The 21,983-nt window shown below is 42.1% G+C and overlaps 1 protein-coding gene across 1 annotated transcript; it reads right to left on the bottom strand.

Moving 5' to 3' along the window:
* Window positions 1-415: 415 nt before the first annotated feature.
* On the bottom strand, window positions 416-15,476 carry LOC144504061 (uncharacterized). Its single transcript, XM_078229224.1, has 5 exons — window positions 15,353-15,476; window positions 6,576-6,870; window positions 3,527-3,712; window positions 2,312-2,359; window positions 416-792 (listed from the first exon to the last, which is right to left on the bottom strand). The coding sequence occupies exons 2-5, from the start codon at window positions 6,853-6,855 to the stop codon at window positions 539-541; spliced, it is 768 nt and encodes a 255-aa protein (XP_078085350.1). The 5' UTR covers window positions 6,856-6,870; window positions 15,353-15,476; the 3' UTR covers window positions 416-538.
* Between the last annotated feature and the right edge of the window lie 6,507 nt (window positions 15,477-21,983).

The following is a 21,983-nucleotide window of genomic DNA, read 5'->3' as shown; positions in this document are numbered from 1 at the left end:
GTTGGGGGGCTAGTCAGAGAATAGTCAGGTTGGAGGGTAGTCATTTGGTTGTGGGGTTAGTTAGATGGTTGGTGGTGGTTGGAGGGCAGTCAAGTCCTAGTGGGGAGTAGTGGGATGGTCGGGGGGGGGCAGTAATTGGTGGTCGAGGGGAATTAGGTGATCATGGAGCGTAGTCAGGTTGGGGTATAGATGGGTGTTCTGGGGGTCTACTGAAGGCATCAGCGGGAGAGTTGGGGATGTCTCCCCAACCCGACAAGTATGGAAGTGACAATTGGAGACATGAGTAAGTAAAATTCCAACATCACGTGACCAGAAGTCAAGATGGAATATAATATAGCTAGTGACCCAGCATAAATGTCCCCACTCACCTCCCCAATTCTACTTCTGACATTTACCCAAAAATATAGGCGTTCTTGGGATTATAAAACTGAATTTTATTAAAGCATTCTTTGTAAGTTGGGATTCGAACATGGTTAAAAATAAACCACAACATTCAGCTGCATAAAAGTAGAATAGCCTCAGATAGGAGATGTTAATCTTATTGAGTGAGCTCTTGTATGACATAATTATGCAAAATGCACAGTGCTATAAACAGATGACCTGAAGCTACATCAGTTGTTGTTGAATATTGTAGAAGTTTTCTCATTTTCTCTTGAGATGTTTTGCGGGTCATTATTTCGGAATACATTTCATTAGTGAGGCCGTATCCCATCATTTGATCTGCAAGTTCGTCAACGTTTGTTACTTTCTGAACAAGATTCGCCCAGTTCTGCTTCAGAAATGACTTCTTGTCTGTTGTTGTAGAAAATGGAGACAAACAAAAGAATGTAGAAATTAATTCCATGCCTAAATGTAAGACTTTTTTAATAAAAGTATAAAATTTTATTGGACAAGAAATTGGAAAACAATGGCACCTTATTTTGTATGTTTGGAAAATTTCCAATTAAAGTGTCATCATTTTCCAATTTTTTGACAGTGGAATCTCATCAATGAATTAAAAAAACTTCACTTATTACTTTGAAACGCATTGGAAAATGCATTTACTATCTTCTAGTTCAATGATCTTATAATTGTCAGAAGAAGCTGCAGGATAATGAGTTAATAGAATAGTTATGGAAATGAGTTAGTGATGTGTATGATGATGCAACTGTGACACCAGCAGTCATGTGCTTGAGACTCTGTGGAGCAGGAATTGTCTGTTCTCATGAGAGACATACCGAACCTATAGCGTATCTTGTGTTAATAAAGAAGTTTGAAGTAACTACTTGAGTCGGACTAGAGTGACTCAAGATGAGAAAGGCCATGCGACCGACATACAAAACAGGAGCATAGTAACCACAGGACATTACTAATTTCCTGCAGCTCATTCTGGGGAACGTTGATGAAATGAAGTATCTGAAATCTTAATTTAATTACAAAAATTTAATTTGCATTTTTCAACTTCAGTATGCAAAGAATCATCACTGGCTCACTTAGGTTGAATGTCATTCTCACCCGCATTCCCAGTCAGACTACTGTTTTAAATACTAACCACAGTATCTAAATGAATATGTTTTACTGCCCAGCAAGAAACCTTGACCACTTTTTCCTGGAGATAAAAGTCAGGATTCTCCAATGTAATTGTGCATGAAAATTAGCCAGTGGGGCCTACTGTCACCTCACCAGCCTGCACTGGACTCCCTCCCCCACACCACCCCTAAACCCCCAGTCAACCAAAAATTCCCAAACTTCTACCCGTTCTATTCAGTTAGACCAGTACCTCAGCTAAAAACTTACAGGATGTTTTAATCATGGCTACAGTAGATATTACATAGGATGGAAAAATATAGACTGCAGAGGTTACAATATGGGATCATCTGAAACACTACACGATAGAGTTATAAATCAGTATTGATATTCAGAATAAAGAGTTTCTGATATCTGCTATCCTTTCAGTTCAACCTGTTGCACTGCATTATAGAGAATGTGGGCATACATCTTTTATATTCAGTGGTTGGATGTATTCCTGGAGGTTTGATCACATGACCTCCTGCATCCAACCACCCTGTCTGGTCAAAGATCCTTTTGCTCCCATTGCCAGTATTTCTCTCACTGGGAATCAAAAGCGTTCAAAGAAAATTAAAATACCACTCACATTTATTTTAACACCATATTATTTTTTTCTCCTGGCTTGGTCACAGCAGTGTCTGTGAGATTAACCTTTGACTGCTGAGGACTTAAGGACAGTTCTGTAGGATTAGCGACCCTCATGTTATGTCCTTCTGTATTTGTCATATGCTATCTGCTTTTAATTAACAGTCAAATTAATTACCTGTCACTTTGTCCTCTAACTCTTTGACATTTATTTTCTTTGTGGAACCTGCAAACAAAATATCATACAGACTAAATATTTAACTATTTCAGCATTTAATTTCTACTATTTATTTAGAAAGCTTCCTTACATTTCAGTTCTATATTTATCCATTATTTCAAAAATGTTAATCTTATAAAAAAATAATTGAAAGCATCTCCATTTATTACTAATGCATCAAGGGAAATGATATTAGCAAACATTATTCTGAATATATTTTTTACAGAGCTACATTTTAATTTATTTTTTTTAAACTCTTAAAATTTTAGATATCCATTACACAACACATCTGTTTCAGTAACTGCAAACAAAATCATCAATAGGAATTGCATTTAATTTTCCACGTTCAATTTTTCACTCATTTGGTGATTCAGGGTAGTATCCATAAATTAATCTTTAATTCCTGGAGACTGTAAAACAATCAAGCTTTACCATGGAATAGCAGCAGGATCCTAGAGGGTTTGGAATATATATCCAGCCCTTCTTTCCCACTCGCAATATTTTATAACTATAAATGAGTGGTTGAAGATGTTAGATTACACGAGTTAAATTGATCACGTTACATTATGGCCAATTCGGTGCCAGTTAAGGAGTCATAAACATCAACAATAAATGCAGGTGTTGCTATGGAGAGGCCTGGTTTATTGCATTTTCACATTGCATGGGTGGTGGTAATTTATTTTTCTTCTGTCTGAACATTAACTGAGCTATAATCAGGTTTATTTGTCATGGTGGTTCCTGGTATGTGCACTACTTTGAATGCGATGGAACCTATAAACATCTTTCCAACCATTTTGAAAGGTAACCCAATCACAAGTAATCAAAAAAAATCAGAATAGATAAATCTTGCCACTTATATGATTAAAAAACTATGGGCGAGATTCTCCGGCCTCCCAACCACGTGTTTCCTGCCGGCAGGTGTTGGCACGCTGTTTGCTAGCAGCGGGATTCTCATTCCCATTGAATTCACCCTACGCCAGCGGGAAACCAGTGGGCAGTGGTGCGATCCCAGCGGGACCGGAGAATCCCACCGGTGTGAACGGCTGGAGAATTCCGGCCTATATGTTACAAGCAAGTGTTTACCAAAGTACTGCCATAATACAGAACACAGCAAAAGTAAATGATCCACAGGTAATCATTTATAAGACAGACAACAGTTCCCTGTTAATTATTTACCTAAAGGTAGATTGTTTCCCACACTCTTGTTATTCCTGGATGAGTTGACATTTAGAGGTATGCTGACACTTGAGGTACCTGAGATTTGATCAGTTTGGATTATGGGACAGACCACAAAAGAGCCTCCAGTCGCGTGAACATCAGCAGAAATAATTTGTCGTCCACTGAAATTAGTACCTGAAGGAGCTTCAATAAAAGATTGGGAAAATTGCAAACAGAACTTATTTTTAGTTATTCTGCACTTTTATTGCAACCAATGAGCAATTATTTTAACGAGTAATACAATGGTTAAACTACAAACATATTTAAGTATTTAAACTTTCTTTTACCTGCTCCTATCTGTCATTTTATGCAGCCAGTCTGAATTATCATTTGAAAATATTGGGCTGAACTTTGCTGAAAGCATGCCAATCCAATCTTGAGGTGAATTGCATTGGAACAGCTGGCAGAGGGGCATTGAAGCCAATGTTCCCAGAGAGAGCCAACTAAAACGCCATCTCCAGGAGTGCTGTTTAATTAGAGATAGCAGTTGGGCACCAGACACAGGAGGGCCAATCAAAGCAGTCATTTAGGGATGGTTGGGCAGCAGCCCCACCTAGAATGGTGTGCGCTGCTCGGGTGAATGGAAACACAATGTGGAGGCATGGTTAATAATGCAGGAACCTGCAGGCAAATCCTAATGGCTGGAACTATCAGGTGGATCCAACTATGGAGAAAAGATTCCACTTGAAAGCATTTGACTGCAGATGTGCTAACGGAAACCTAAAAATTACTTTAGATATTCATTTCATTCTACTCCAACCTCTCACTCTGCTCTCACCTACTTTGAGGAGACAAACACAATGAGGTCCAAGTGTGTTTTCAGCAAACTGCCATTGCCCTAGTAAAATGCCGGTTCTAAAATAGCCTTAATTGACTGCGCACTGTTTCTGGTCATCAGCTAGAAGCCACCGCTAGACTATTAGGAGGTGGCAACATATCCTCTTTACTACATTTCTGGGAAGCCTGCCTCCAAAGACACCTTTGGCTTTCCAGGAAAATTCCACGCCCACCCCTACACCTGCTTGTGCATGTACAATGATGACATCCAGCTCTACCTTATACCATCTCTTTCAAACCTTCCACAGCCTGTAAATTGTCAGGCTGTATGTCTGAGATCCAATACTGGACAAGACAAAATTTCCTCCAATTAAATAGTGGAAACAGGGAACCCAAAATCCTCTGAGGTATCTGTGCTCCTCTAATTCTGACCTCTTGAACGTTAGCAGTCAGGCCTTCAGTTGTCAAGGTCCTAAACTCTGGAATTCCCTCCCAAAACCCATTTGTCTCTCTGCTTCTCTTTCTTCCTTTAAGACACTCCATTGAAACAATTTTTCCAAGCTTTAAATCACATGCCTTTATGTGGTTCAGTGTCAAATTTAGTTTGATAACTCTCCTGTGAAGCACCTCAGGAAGTTATATTATGTTAAAAGCACTTTACAAATACAAACTGTGTCCTGTGCAACGGTGCTATTCCATTTAGATATCTATTACCATATTCTTTCTGTTTTGTATCTGCACTGATGTGCAAGGTGAAATAATAGCAATAATATCAATGTACTCACATCCTTTTACATGTTGGAATGCCCAATGACAGATTTAATTAAAGAATTCTCTTGTATTTTTTTGTGGGTGTAAAATTTGTGTTTAAAGGAGTGTCTTGAAGTTGGGATGTAGGTAAATGTAAGTATTAATCATTTTTTTCTAACACTATAGAGCTCTGTGTGAATATACTATTTGTTTCAGCTGCCACATCCTGAATGCTGAGGTGATGGTATGAATAAAAACATGAGAACTACTGTAGTGGGAATTCATTCAGCAATTCCGCAGCGAACATCATTTAAGCTTTCAGAGATCAATGTGGGACTTACCTTGTGGGAGAGGAATCATCAAATGTGCAGAGCCTCTGATAAGTGAAGCATAAGCACATAAGGCTTTGCTTTTACTATACATAGTATAAGATCAGAATGCAAGGTATTAATGTAGAATGTCTTCCTTATGCTCAAACTATTTTCTGTCCATAGCACATGTTCCCAACTAACATAAAACTGGAATAAGGTACTGGAGTTCATGAGGGTCCATTTTATTTTTGTTTAAACAAATTTAAAACTCTAAGAGGATAAGCACGAGGTAGACTTTATGTCATTGGGTAGTCGAATGGGAAGTGATAAGCAAAAGCTGACTATATCCAAATTATTTTTAGGAAGGAAAGAGATTGACTGAATCAAGCCAAATTCTATTTTTTTTGCTTCAGTTATGAGTCGACTCTTTTTTAAAGCAATGATCTCCACATGTTGAACATTCTTGTCATTTTACGAGCCTATTTTAATCTTCTATGTATATGTATTTACCGATGGAAATCTTCAATGTACAATTTCTTATCATACACAAGGCAATATGATTTTCATTATATGTTGTGCAACTGCTAGGTTTACAGTGGAGATGCATCCAACCTGCAAGAGTTTGACCATGCTGTAACAAACCCTATCTGGATTAACGCACCACCAATGGCAATTAGTCATCAGCCAATCACAGCAAAGGCCAAAAGGTAACCTTTGGACAATAGTAGGAAATATCATAGGCTTTATCAGCAGGAAAGGAAACCTAAAATGAAACTATATTAATATTAATCCATCAAGGGGCAAGCGCAGGGGCAGGGTATATTTACCAGATCCCACTGATGAACATAAGAAGTACATCTTCTATTCCAGCAGGCCTACTATAATCCAGATAATTGAGAGGAACGCTCTGCTGGGTCCAACCTCTCACAGTAGAGAATTGCTATGCTGCTTAAATAATTAACCCTTTCATAATTTATTAATCCTCCAAGCTAAACAGTCTGTTTAAATGTTAGTGTAACAAAATCAAATGAATGAGAACAACAAACAATAGTAGGAATATTTGAAGAATGACAACAGTACTTACATTGGTTTTAAATGAAAGCACATTACAGCTGAAGTCTAACATGGAAAACATCAACATATATTAAATAATAAATGGCAGAATTTACCTTGCTCTCTATTTGAAAGCCATTCCATTAGCTTTGGATAGGTCTCCTTAACTTTATCTTTCTGCAGAACACGTATGAATTGCTCACAAAATGAATTGCCTTTTCCAATTACAATATCAAGAAGATTTATGATTCTTTTTTCAGGATCATTCTCTGCCTTCAGTTTTTGATATTCTTGCTGAGTAATGAGAATGTCTTCTTGTACCACTTGCAGAATAAAATCTGGATCATTGATCAACCATTTAGTAAGATTAAGTTTTGATCTTCGAATATCCTCCATGTAGCTTGCCTACAGCTGGAACAAGAACATCGATTATAGAGTGTTAGATATTTGCAATATTTTTGCAATGCTTGAGATGGACAAATGCATCAGTACATTTAGGGAAACTTTGAAAGCAAAGGAAGGATGCAGACTTCAACTGTCATAGGGATACACATATAAAGAACAGACCCAAAAGCACTCAATGCATTTATTAAATACTTCTCTAAAAATGCTGAATGAAGAACAGATCTTTGAATAAGGGAAGCTATAAAGTAACGACAAAGGTGTTCAAATATTACACGAATACAACAGTTTCTGCAACCTGGTTTAGTGAGTCAGGTAAAGTCTTAGGTATAAAGTTGTAAGTATGACACGTGAAAGGAGTAGGCTGCATAGTCATGGTCTAATTTTCTTTTGCGCAGCAAGAATTGGTTGCGAGCTGCAAGGATGATTGGACCACGGTCGCTGCCAATGAAGGCTCAGTGGGCTGATGCTCTTGGTGGGAAGCCCTTATCAACACACAGCTGGCGGGGTGGCCTAGAGCCTGTAATCTACCGACCTTCCTTTATTCACAGTCGCGGGTCTTAAAAATCTTCTTCTTATTGTTAGATACGCCTATTCTGCTGTGACTATTTATACCTTCTGCTTCTACTTTAGTTGTGTCAACATCACAGATTGATAGACTCACTCTAGATAACACCTTCACTCTAATGAAGGGTCATCCTGACTCGAAGCATTGGCTCTATTCTCTCTCAGTAAGAAGTCTCACAACACCAGGTTAAAGTCCAACAGGTTTATTTGGTAGCAAATACCATAAGCTTTCAGAGCAATGCTCCTTCGTCAGATGGAGTGGTCTCTGTCTGGAGAACAGAGACCACTCCATCTGACGAAGGAGCATTGCTCCTGTTGGACTTTAACCTGGTGTTGTGAGACTTCTTACTGTGCTTACCCCAGTCCAACGCCGGCATCTCCACATCTATTCTCTCTCCGCAGATTCTGTCAGACCTGCTGAGTTTCTCCAGCATTTTCTGTTTTTGTCACAGACTAATATCCATACTCTGCCATTATTGGTATGTGTGATGCTGGCTGAGATGAACTGTTGAGATGGTATTCCTGATAAGGAAAAGTTTTAAATGGAAATTATCTGGAGGCGAGTCTTGAAGATTTCAAGTGATGGGGGCTGTGTCTACTTGCTTTGACAGCTTGTTCCATTGTGAGATTGTCCTTGGGAAGAAAGATTGTTGCTATGCTGTCTTGGAAATAAAGGGGCTGGAATTCTCCGGCCATTCATGCCAGTGGGATTTTTCGGTCCCGCTGGCAGCGCACCCCCACCAGTGGGTTTCCCACCAGCATGGATTGAAGTCAATGGGAATTCCCATTGAGAGTGGCGGGACCAGAGAATCCCGCCACTAGCAAAGAATGCACCACCTCCCACTGGTGAGAAACGTGGCTGGGAGGCCGGAGAATATCGCCCAACAGCCTTGTAGTTTGTGTGGATGGCTACCTTGTGTATTGTCATTGACGGAGGGAACCAGCTACTTGTTTCAGACAATTCACACCAGTCTATTCCACATTTAATAGAACAAAATGGTGGGTGCATTTTAAAAACAATCGTCAATGGGGATGTCACATTCAGCACATAATACCCAAAGCAAACGGGATTCTTGGATTTCTAAGGAGGAACAGTCTATTTCTCTCCCTCCTTTGCTGTGGTGATTCCAAATCTTTAATTACAGATGTGACACTATTATATTTCCCATATTGATTTGTGCAATATCATGCAGCATGTCTTTGGATAGCCTCAATCTTATTTATATCTCTTCCAGATAGAAGGATCCCCACACATAATTTGCAGACTCCAGGATTGGACAAACAAATGCTTGGTTAGCTATAACTTTGATATCTTTTCTGCAACAACAAAGATTCCTCCTCAGAAATCCAAGAACCCTGATTTCTTTAGATATTATCTGCTGAATGTGGAATCCCCATTGACGATTGTTTTTAACACGCACCCTCCTTTTTGTTTTATGTTTGTCTGATTTAAGACCTTTTGCACCATCACCTGTTCTGTCATTTCATCTCTCCTGCCCATATCATTGACCTCTCCTTTTAACTATGTTACCCACTTCCTTGGTTCCCTCCTTGATTAAAAGCTGTTCATTTTTATTTTTCAATTCTGGAGACCCCTGTTTCTTATTTCACAGATGCTGCATGACCTGTTTTTCATAGAACCACAGAATCATGGAATCTTCACAGTGCAGGAGAAAGCTATTTGGCCTACTGAGTGTGCACCAACTCTCCAACAGAACATCTTACCCAGGCCCTATCCCTGTAACCCCACGTAGTTACTCCAACCTACACATCTTGGGACACTAAGCGGCAATTTAGCATGGCCAATCCACCTAACCTGCACATAAAGTAAAAGTTTATTAGTCTCAAGTAGGCTTACATTAACACTGCAATGAAGTTACTGTGAAAATCCCCTAGTCACCACACTCCAGTGCCTGTTCAGGTACACTGAGGGAGAATTTAGCATAGCCAATCCACCTAACCAGCACGTTTTTCGGACTGTGGGAGGAAACCGGAGCACCCGGAGGAAACCCATGCAGACACAGGAAAAACATACAGCCTCCACACAGACAGTGACACAAGTCAGGAGTTGAACCCGGGTTCCTGGCGCTGTGAGGCAACAGTGTTTACCATTCTGCCACCGTGCTGCCCACCTTTAGACTGCGGCAGGAAATGAGAGCACTCGGAGGAGATTCACACAGGCACGGGGAGAACATGCAAACTTCACACGGACAGTCACCCAAGGCTAAACCCAGGTCCCGGGTGCTGTGAGGCATCAGTGCTAACCACTATGCCATCATGCTGCTGTGTTTCCTGCTTTAACGTGCGAATATTATCTTCAATTTTGAGCATGTGTAGAGGTGCTATAGAGGTTATATCCTCCTGTGCATGTGCGCTGTTGCCAGGGTTACTGTAGAGCATGACTTCAGTAACGTCTGTCAGTGGTGCTCCCTATGGAGCCTGAAGCCAGCTGCAGGCCATCTCCCCATCAGCCACAGGCCAATTGCTCTATGGATTTTTATTCATGACCTGCAGGTTAGCATTATGCCATGCTTAAAACAAGATTAACATATTTAATCATGAGAAAGCCCTAGATAATCAAAAATGAACTTCAAAAGCAGCAGATTCACCTGCTAAAAGGCTTTCCCCCACTCTGAATTTCTTGCACTCATGAGGCAGAAAAAGCTTTTTCAGACAGCACAAGGATTTCCAATTTTTGATGAGACTTGTGAAACAGGCACTATAACAAAGGAACTTACATAGCTCAACATGTGAATTTCTTCAGACTGCTGCAAAGAGAAGTACACCTCTTTATGGAAGTACCACCATTGGTCTAAATGTGAATACTTTTGTGGTTAACTGACATCTTTTTTGCAAAAATATCAACAATACCTTTAAGAATTGCGAGAATCCATCTTATCCTGTTAAAATATAATTATCAGTGCAATATTTCATTACAATGAAGTGAACTAGGCTGACAGTGAATCAACCAAGCTTTTGATAATGTGATTAACTGAAGAATACACTGATACTTTTGCAATGGCACTTTCAAATTATTTGAAAGAAATTATTTGAGTGGAAAATTCTGGTCTGACTCTGCTGCTATTCTCAATGAACCAAACAAACACTGTTTACCCTGTTGAAGGAGAATATTCTTGATTGGCCTTAGAGTTATACTAGTGAATCCAGAGAGGTGAATGTAGAGAAATGTATCAAGCCTTCGTTCAAAATAGGCATACAAATAGGTGCACTGATTACCCTTCCCTTTTTTTTGTTTATATCCAATTCAATCCAATCAAAGTCCAATTCAAAGTCTCAGCAAGTGAGACATTCCCGATCCAAGCTGACAAGACAGGCTCACCACTTTCTGTCTTGTGCTTGATCTACATAATCCAAGCTGATTGGAGCAGGCATTGCACCTCCTCCAAAGCTTGATCTCATTTGCATCTTAGCCAAAAGGCCGAGATGCCACTTTAAAAAATTCCTTCAAATGAAGCTTCAGTGTAACCTCATGACTTCAACCAAGTGCAGGACAACAAAACTACACTTGATCTTAGCCAAAAGGTCCCCTTCCCTTTTTATTATTAAATTATTTATTCTGAGGAAGTAAGTGACACTGGTTACCCACTCCGAGGTTCTTTGAGAAGGTGATGATCAGCCCTATCTTGTGGGAATTTCCACTCTTATTCGCAGCAGGCAGGAGGGGAAAATATTACAGGAGCCAAGAAGTCAGTTTGTTGTTGGCGGGAAAACAGATTGAAATCTGCCCAGTCTTCAATGGGTCACCATTCCCGCCAAGCCTGTCAGAAAGGCTATTTGAATACATTAGAATATCATGAATGCTCATTATCAAGAATGCTCACCAGAATCACGCCCCAATGCTGAATCCAAAGGCCATGCATTATGACCGGATACAAGTGACACGTATCTGGTGAACTTTACTTTGCTTGTGACTTTGAGGTAAGTTCACCTACCTTACATTGCACTGTTTCACGGGCCTCCATGCCAGGCATCAGCACATCGATATCAGGGAGCTATCTCGGGCAAGGCTCCACATCCAGGCCAGTGGTAAGGCCAGAGTGGGTTCGAATGAGCTGCTGGTTAAACATTTGACTACGTTCAGGGAGACAAGACAGAGGTAAGGAAAGGGGCTGGAGGGCAAAGGCTTGACTGTGGGGGTGGTGTAGGGACAAGAGCTCGGGAATGTTTGAACGCAGACACGTGACTGGCGGTAAAGAAATTTCATGGCCGGACAGTAAAGAGAGTCAAGGGCAGCGGTCCCAAAGGAGCCTCAAGTAGAATGGCAAGACCACCGAATAAAGAAGTGCGTAAGTAGTAATTTGAGCTTGAAAAGACTGTTCTCATCCCACTACAGGGAGGAGGAGCAATCCACTGTCAATATTGCCCAGTATATTGTACAAAGGGCATGGTCAGCACTTCACACCTGGTGGTCTGGGGGATTTCTGGCATAATGCTCATCACTGTTGGGGAGGTATTTGCAGCCTCTAGATTCGGAACAGGTAGTAAGGGAGGTAACCTGATGGTCACATACGGGCAGTGGCGGTCCCTATATTTCACAGTATAGCAGGCCTCAATTTGCGAATGGGTAAAGTCAACATAGGAACATCCACCCCAATTGACTCAGGGGGTAGCGCAGGGATATCAACCACTATAACAATGGGATCAAGGATTACAGAGAACCGCACTCTTCTGGTCTGTAGAGCTGAAAGTGATGTGGTCACAGGCAGAGGGGGTTGGGATCAGCTGGATACTCCTGGAGTCACCTGGGCAGGTGGTTCCGGTATGTCTAGCTGCTGGTCACCATTCCTAGCTGACTCCCTGAGGAGAAGGAGCATCTGGAGTGAGATCAAGGTGTCCTGGACCCCTCTCTGAAAGTCACTGATAGATTCCACCAAAGCCTACAGCAAAGAAGCCATGCTCCTGGCACAGTGCAGGATAGAAGTCCTGGATGAAAGTCTCCATATCAGCAGCTAACCGACCAGTGTTGACCTCCGTGCCCTGCCGTGCTGGCACAATGACCTCAGACTGAAAGCGGAGGGACTCCTCCATTGTACGTTGCACTCTGTGGGATGCCTCCGATAACCCTGCCTGATATTCCATTGCATATCGCTGCAGCTCCAATACATTAAGACCAAGTCCAGAGGCTCAACATCTGACTCAGACTCGGCAGAACTGTGGCCTCCAGCAATTCTCTGTGTGCCTGTCACGTTGGATGTTCCTGCCTCTGCCTAGAATTTGTGCTTACCAGATTGTGACCCCCAACCTGCTCTAAGTCAAGGCCTCATCGAAATATGTGTCTGTGCTGGTGAAGGATGGGTGAGTGCTGTGACATGGCTTCCCCAAGTGGGTTCTCAAAATCCTCATCTGAAGTGTCTTCAGGGCGGGCTCCCAGTGTCTTTGGGGCCCTTGGCTCTGGTGCCTATTAAAGAAAGTAAAATAATTAGGGCGTGGCAACAGACGTAACATTGCAATCACAATCATGCTGTCTGAAGGATCAGCTGGTGCAGGGACCTTATTGTGTCTGTGCCAACGTCTACATCAGGCACAATCCTCTCCGGCAAGGTGTACTGCACACTCCTCATATTGGGTGAAGACCCTGATCTCTGGCATCCTGCCACTGGTCTGGGTCCTCTCCCTCTTGTTGTGGGTGAGCTTGGACTACATGAAGGCAGGTGGAGAGAGTGTGAGCAGGAAGCATACCTAGGCAGATGATGAGAATGCCGGCCTTGTGTGGGTGCCGAGTGGAACCTTGTATGGGGTGACGGTGTGAACTGCACAGGTTGTAAGCCCAGATAGAGATGTCAAGGTGTGCATGGAAGGGTGAGTGGTGATGTCCCTTGTGCTCGTAGTGTGAGAGATCCCTGTGGACTATCATCCTGCGAATGTATGAGGTGCTTGTGAGAGTGTGAGCTGAGAGGGATGTGAAGGTTCACTTGCTGCGTTGATGACCTTGTTGAATCTCCTCCAGCCATCCTGAGGCTGGCCACAACAGCATCTAGAAGGTGACCCTGGCATCACTAAACTTAGGGGCTGAATTCTTCCTGCTTTTGGGAACCACCTGTCTCTCCTGGAGCAGTCCTGGGCTGTAGACATTGAAAGACCTGTGTGCGGGTGTGGTTTAAGTCTGCTGTTCAGAGCAAAGATCCACTGAAGTTATAGCAAAGCGAGCAAATCAAGGTTGTCCGCTGGCAAAATGGTAGGTTCCTAGTTGATGCATATTTAATGAGGCAAGATGCTGGGGGTGGGTGTGAAAACACACCATTGTGGTCCGTGGGGAAAAAAGCTGCTTTTCCAGCCCACCCCTGCATATAGTTGGTGGAAGAGAAAATCCCACCTATTGTCTGTAAGGCGATTCGGTGAGGACAACTGTGTCAGGCTTGACCTGTTTCCCAATTCTGGCACATGTCCTCAAAGTTGGACTTTGTAGGGTTAACAGAACTGGTCTGCTTCTGGTGCCTCAGCCCATGCCAGGTGATCCATCCAGTTTCAGTCTTTTTCTGCATTTGTTTTTGTAGGCTTTGTAGCAGTTTATTACTGCTGAGTGGCTTGCTAGGCTATTTCATAGTTTATTTCTGTGGGTCAGAAACAGATAGTAACAGATTTCCAGGTTCATTAACTGAATTTAAATTCCACCAGCTCCATGGTGGGATTTGAACCCATGTCCCCAGACCTAGGCCTTTGAATTATTAGCCCAGTGACATTACCACTACATTACTGCCTCTCCTTAGATATCTCATAGTCTGGAATGTCACTCACTCTACTATCACCATCAAGCTCAGTATTATTCATGACTCCTCTGATACTGAATCCATACCTGCATGGAGCAAAACCTGGACTATATTCAGAGTTGCGCTTAGGAATGCAAGTAACACATGCACAGGATGAGTGCCAAGTCATTCCTATCTTCTCTTTAAGGGCAGCACTGCTGCCTCAAAGCTCCAGGATCCAGGTTCAATTCTCAGCTTGGGTCACTGTCTTGCGGAGTTTGCACGCTCTCCCAGTGTCTGCGTGGGTTTCCTCCGGGTGCTCTGGTTTCCTCCCACAGTCCAAAGATGTGCAGGTTAGGTTGATTGGCTATGTTAAATTGCCCCTTAGTGCCCCGGGATATGGATGTTAGAGGGATATGCAGGGTAAATATGTGGGGTTTCGGGCTTGGGTGGGATTGTTGTTAGTGCAGACTCGATGGGCCAAATGGCCTCCTTCTGCACTGTAAGATTTCTATGTTTCTACTATCTTCCTTTGATGTTAAACAACATAACTGTTGCTGAATCCACCAGAATTGACCAGACATTTAACTGGGTCAGCCATATAAATACAGCGGCTACAAGAGGAGGTCTGAGTTACATGGTGAGTAACTCAAGCCTTGATTCCCAATAGCTTATCTACCATCTACGAGGCACAAGTCAAGAATGATAGAATTCTTTCCACTTTCCTGAATGAATGAAACTCAAACAACACAAGAAGCTTGACACCATCCCGAACAGAGCAGGCTGATTGACCAGCATCCCATCTTAAACATTCACTGCTTCCGCACAGTGGCAGCAGTCTACAAGCATCTGGAAGCTACACTTGGCAAGGCTCCTTTGATAGCACCTTTCAAACTTACAATCCCTATGATCTGGAAGTACAAGGGCAGCAGATCCATAGGAACAGCACCATCTGAATGCTCACATCCAAGCCACACACTGTCCTGGAACTATAATCACCATTCCTTCATTGGTATTGCATGAAAAACCTGGAATTCCCTCAGTCAACAGCACTGTGGTATATTGCAGCACTGCGGCAATTCAAAAAGGCAGCTGGCCAGCTGCCCTTACAAATCCACAATGTTCCCCTTTCCCAGAATCTCAGCACTCAGGCTTCAAAGCATACAATTACCATCTACAATTTAACTGCAGCACAATGTCATATCTGTTCACCTTACCTTTTACTCAAGGATTGCCACAGCAATAAATCCACTATTGTATAGATAAGGAACCAAATAAAACAAAAAAAGGCGAGAGAGGAGGAATGTACTGGTGTCCCTTGTTTAAGTTTCACTTTTGTGCTATTTCCTGTGTGGTGACAACTTTGGGGAAGGAAGCGAGTTATAAACATACCCAACTGCTTTCACAATTGTTGAAAACAGTTGGTCAGATTTTTCTGCCACCTTTTGTCTTTAACTTTTTCCAGTTTTTTGTACTGCTGCACCTATTTCTTATGATCTTTCCAACTCCTGAACTTGCCTGACATGCTGAGTGTTCCCAGTATTTTCCGATTTTACCAATTGATCTCCTTTTCATTTCTTACAAAAGTGCTGGATATGGGCACAGAAATTTCAACATTGGAGTAACAGGAAAGGTGGATAGCTGAAGAGGTATGTTCCACAGCAGAAATGCTTTGCCCTTTCCTTAGCAGGAAGGTGGCACATGCAGAGATAGGAAATACGAGACAGGGCGGTCAGAATCTGTGGAGAGAAGAGAAGTTATAGTGAGCTGAAATTTGCTGGAAACCTTTGCCATTATCTGTCGCATATGCCACTTTTATGGTGCTGAGACCCTTGCTGAAACATTTAATAATGGTTCTATTGTCTACCATGTCCATCAATAACGGTTAGACCATTACCTAATGATGCAACAGTACCAGACTCAGGACCAGTTAGCTAAGTGGTATTTACAGTATTTACTGTACAGTTAAGGATGAGCTTCATTTTATGATAACCGGTTGAGCATTTCCTTTGTTAAGCAAATGGGTTAAATGGCATCCAAATCAGCATAAGTTATGAAACTTCCAATGACTACCTGCTAACCTAGTTTATGATGTGAACATTTATTTCATAGTTTGTGAAGCATTTTCATGTTTGAGAATAACAGTTAACCTCACATTTATTCCATTGTCTCCTTTTTAAAAAAACGAGGTCAAATATGCTGCAGCAGGGCTGCTATCAACATCCGCCATCAGTTAGAATTAACCCTGTATGTGTCGGTTAATTTAATTTTTTGCATGAAGAATTGCTAAAAGTGCAAGCTGATAACATTGCTGTGAGGGAAGCAAGATACCTGGGATCAGAGCGAATGGGGTCAGCCGCTGTGTCTCCTTAATCAGTCAGATTGAAGGACTGTGAAATGAAAAGTGCCAAGGACTGAGAAGGAAGTTTAAACCTGAGTGAGTGAATTTAATATAAAATCAAAAACACAGAGAAAAGAGAGGGAAAGAAAGATTGAATCAAAGATAGGGATAAAAGAGTCGAGAAAGGGATAAAAGAGACAAGAGAAGTAAATATCTTAATTTTGCTTACACTTTTAGAATCTCCAGCAATGTTCAAAATCTGAGGAAGTGAGACTCCACAATTGTAATATTTAACTCTCAATGCCAGGGGGATTAATTCTCAGTTATTACATTGTTAAATGGATACTTATACTGGAAATGAACAAGACTCAACTCTGTAGCAAGTTCAGTTTACATCTACTGTAAATAGAGCATATGTTGTGAAGTTGCTGTGTCAATGTTGAGGACTACAGTGAAATGTCATTATCGTAAAGCTAACACTGGAAAAGCAGCTTCAGGATATTTGAGTTTAATTGCTTTAATTGTCTTGCCTGAAGTTCTAGTATCTCTAGTTTGGCCCTGTCAGAAATTTGATATCTATTTAGAGTTTTCACTCTGTTATTAAAATATAATAATTTCACATTTAATTTAGTCCCTTTTGCCTATTTACCTGCTGAACCCACAAATTAAACTATTCAATTTAGAATAATTCAACACAGAAACAGGCCATTTGCGAGCAGTAATCCTGTAAGGTTTTTTTTAAAGCTATGAAGATGGCACTGAATACTTTTTAATTTATTTGTGTTTGGGTGGATGGCTAGAGGAAAATCTTCTTGAATGTTCCTAAAAACCCATTTCCCTAAATGACTATTTACAAAAGCAGGCATAAACAACTCGCATTTATTGTTCCATCCCGATTTGTCTCAGATCTTGGACCATATTGCTGTGGATCTGGAGTCGCAGGTAGGCAGACCAGGTAAGGACAGCAGATTTCCTTCCCAAAAGGAGTTTTTATGATGATCAGCAATGGTTGTCATCGCTAGACATTATTAAATTCAAATTTCACCATCAACCATGGTGGGATTTGAACCCAGCTCCCTGGATTACTAGTCCAGTAACAATACCACTACACCACCCCTTCCCCCACTCGGTGCAGCATATCCAAAGAGGTTTGTCAGCAAATCTTTGCACAATTGACCACTGGCACCATAACGGTCTACTTTTTGGCATTCATCGCAAATATCAATGTTGCGGCAAATCCTAAACCAACATTTCAGGTGTCAGACTATAGTCAGTGAACAAAGACAAAAGCTGAAGACTGGGATTCAAGTAATGCAAATTAACAATCTGCTTGAACTTGGCCATTTCCAGGAGTTATGAGGTAAGGAAACAACTGAGTTGCTCGATCTATATTCATCACAAGCATGGATCCCATTAGTATAAACACCTGCACATGTATGTACACTTTCCAGGAAACACATTTTTGTTGCTCCTACTTTCCAAGATAAACTGTTACACAGCTGTCTCATCTGCTACAGGATGATTTACAGATGACATTTAGAATAGAGACAACTCTTACATAGAAGTTTATGAGAGCCTAAAACTGTCAATGCTTCTGTATAAACAGGACATGTGCTGCATAAAACAATCTGTCACACGTCCTATTTAAAGCCAATGGCAGATTTGAAGGAAGAAACACAGAAATTAGGAGCAAGAGTAGGCCATTTAGCCCTTTGAATCTGCTCAGCCATTCATTATGATCATGGCTGATCATCCAATTCAGTAACGTGTTCCCACTTTCCCTCCCCTCATACCCTTTGATCCCTTTAGCCCCAAAAGCTATATCTAAAATTCCTTCCTGAAAATATATAATGTTTTGGCCTCAACTGCTCTCTGTAGTAGCAAATTCCACAGGCTGACCACTCTCTGGGTGAAGAAATTTCTCATCTCAGTCCTAAATTCTCAGACTGTATTCTCAGACTGTGACCCCTAGTTCTGGACTCCCCTGCCATCAGGAATATCCTTCCTGCATTTACTCTGTCTAGTCCTGGTATAATTTTATAGATTTCTATGAGATTCCCCCCACCCTCATTCTTCTAAATTCTAGTGATTATAATCCTAACCGACTCAATCTCTCCTCATATGTCAGCAAGGGTGACTGGCTCAGTCTTTATTCAACCCACCTACCGATGGTAATACAAAGATTTACTCTAACAAGGTTCCATTTACTTAGTTTCCCATCACTTTTCCCACTTCTTTCCCTCTCTGTCGGTTGGGGTTGACTTGGGGAGGGTCACCTATGGAAAGAGGATCGGCTCACAATTGTCGGTCAGTATGGCTGCCTGCCTGGCCTCTGGAACCATAGAATAGAGTCCCTGCAGTGCAGGAGACTTTTTGGCCCATCAAGTCGGCACTGATCAAGATGCTCCAAAGGAGCATCATACTCAGGCTAACCACTGTGCCGACCCTATGCTCCTCTAGGTGGGCTCTTATTGAAAGGAGTATAGAGGTCTTAAACTTCTCAGGGAGAATTATTTCATGGAAATTTTAATAAGTGGCTTCTATTTTAAGTGCTTACACCCACTGATCAAAAGCAAGTTGCTTAAGCCTCTTAAATTCCAGATACCTCTGGTCAGGCTGGTTTCTGACGGTACGGAATTTCTGACAGTACGCCTCCAGCACTAACTGGCAGGCACGCAATATAACCACATTCACCGCCTCATAGTCAGTGATACCTTCCTCAGGCAAGAGGGAATATGCCTCGTGAGCTTTCCCTCTAAGCTTACTCTGCAGTAACAGGGACCACTGTTGGGCTGGCTACTTTAACTATTGTGGTAACCATTTGAAAGTGATAAAAGCAGCTTCCACCTCTGCTTCATCAAGCTTAGGGATTAAGTGAGCCAACTGGGATGCCTCAACCCTCAAGTCCAATCCAGTGGTATCTTAAAGAGACGCAGCAGTGTTCCTGCCTCTCAGCTTGAACAGTTTTAGTTGAAGCTCCCTTTCCTTCTCTTTGTCCTGCAATTCTATTTTCTGCTGCTCCAATTTTAATCTCTCTGCCGTTATACTATCCATTTCATCGTCCTCAATTCCCAGCTGTCGACGATTGGTCACCCCTTTTAATATTTTGGGTTTGTTGGCTTTTGGCCGAAATTCTAATTCTAAGTGTCTCGTTAATACTTTCAACTGTTCGAAGGACAAGACCTTTTAAATCCTCAAACGTAACTGTGGTCACTTGACAAAGAGGAGGCACACGTTTAAATGATCGCCTTTATTGCGGAAATATAAAATAACACGATACATCATGGACACATAACCTGGTGGCAGTGAAGGACAGGTCCTTCACGGCAACAACAACCCGCCCAAGCCCACACCACCAATAACATCATCTGTACATACTCACACTTACTGATGACATCATCATACATATTCAATAAGAAATTGCTTTGAGTACACTCTTTAACATTTCTCCCCCCTTAAGGAAAGGAACACTAGGTAACAACACCCATGCTACTGAAAGCCTGTGGAAACAACCAACATTTCAAAACTTCAAAAATGTCTCTCCCTAGCACGGTGGTCATGTCTCTCCCTCTGCTTTTTCTGTCTCCTTCCCACTCTTGCTTTGACATCTGGATGCAGGAGATCCAGGTGAGATTTTGGCTTCCTGGCCATCAGCATTTCAGCTGTCTGAGAGTCCTGTTGTTTGTGGTGTGATGTGGTACTGAAACAAAAGCCGAGAGAGTTTGGTTTCGGGGTTTCTGCCTGTCAACATTTTCAGTCCTTCTCTTAGTATCTGCACAGCTCACTCTGCTAAACTGTTTAAGGCCGGATGAAAAGGAGCAGTGCACACATGGCATATTCCATTTCTCTGCATGAACCCCTGGAACATGTCACTCGCAAACATTGTGCCATTATCAGAGACAAGAGACGCTAGTAAGCTATGAGTTTCAAAAACTTAGTGCAGCTTCTCTATTGTAATAGGAGCTGTGATGTGTACTTCCAGTCACTTAAGAATGTATGTCCACAATGATAAGAAAATATAATCCATGAAGGGCCCTGCAAAGTCCCCAAGAAACCTGGACCAGGGACGGTCAGGCCACTCCTATGGATGTAGTGGTGCTGGTGTAGACATGTTTTGGTTGATCTGACACAGGATTTCACCTTGTTCTTCAAGTCCTGATCCATGTTGGGCCACCAGATATATGACTTAGCTAAACGTTTCATTTGGGAGGCACCTGAGTGAGCCTCATTGACTTCATCCAAGATCTGTGAATGACCAGCGGTTGGGACGACCACTCTGGACTACCAAAGAATGCAACCATCCTGCACACTTAGTTCATCTTTGCATCTTACGTATGGTCTCAGTTCATCATGCCCTATAATAGGTCAACCCTGCATTAGGATATTTTCTCTTGGGACAGGACAGGGTCCCAAACTGTCCACTGTTTGATCTGCATTGAATTCACAGGAGAATTTGGAATTCTCTCAAGGAAGAAAATTCCGGAGGAAATAATGTTTTGGTGGGCATGTCTGGTAACAGGAGATGACTCAGTGCATCTGTGATTGCATTATCCTTTCCCACCCTGTATACGGGTAAGTTGACAATGTGAGAGCCCAGCGCTGTATTCTTGCCGGGGCCATGGGAGAATGCACTTGGATTCAATCAAAAGATTCATCAGTGGCTTGTGGTCTGTACATATAGTGAATGATGGCTATAAAGATACTGATGAAACCATTTTGCAGTTAAGACAATGGCTAGACCTTCCTTGTCTAGCTGCGTATATCCCTTTTCAGATGTTGTCAGCGTGCGTGATGCAAAACCAATGGGTTTTACTAACCCATCCTCTGCCCCGACATCGTAGAGCGAGGTGTCACATGACAGAATGAGCTCCCTGTCCTGGTCAAAGAGAACTGATTGTAGCTACACTTTCACGTCTATGAAAGTTTTCTTTGGTGCTGGCCCCCACATCCATTGGGTCTCTTGTGGAGCAGCAGATACAGTAGTACCAACACTGTTGAAAGGTGTGGTAGAAACTTGCAGTAATAATTTACCATGCCCAGTAATAACTTGAGCTCGGACACACTTCTGGGGTTTTGGAGCTTGCTTGATAGTTCTGACTTTGTCCTCCACAGGGCACATATCCTGCATGGTGATTTTGTGATCCCAACATTTCTGCCTCTGAAAATCTCTTTAATACTTGATCCAGCCTGGGGAGAAGCTCCTCCTCAGTTTTCATTGTGATCAGGATGTCATCCAAGTAAACTGTTACATTGGGAATCCCCTGCAACACATTGTCGATTGTTCTTTGAAAAGAAAATCGCTGGACGGGTGGGGGGGGGGGGGGGGGTGACGGGGGACGGGGGGACGACATCCCAAAAACCAGACAGTTGTATTTGAACAAACCTTCAGGAGTGTTGATTGTGACATACTGTTTTGAGTCCTTCTCTAACAAGAGCTGGTGGTAGGCATGGTTCATGTCAAGCTTTGAGAATGTCTTGCCTCCTGCAAGGATTGAAAACAGATCTTC

The sequence above is a fragment of the Mustelus asterias genome, chromosome 14 (assembly GCF_964213995.1).
Source record: "Mustelus asterias chromosome 14, sMusAst1.hap1.1, whole genome shotgun sequence".
NCBI classification, from domain to species: domain Eukaryota; kingdom Metazoa; phylum Chordata; class Chondrichthyes; order Carcharhiniformes; family Triakidae; genus Mustelus; species Mustelus asterias.
Note: the sequence above shows the minus strand (reverse complement) of the source record. Positions and strands in the feature narration are given on the sequence as shown.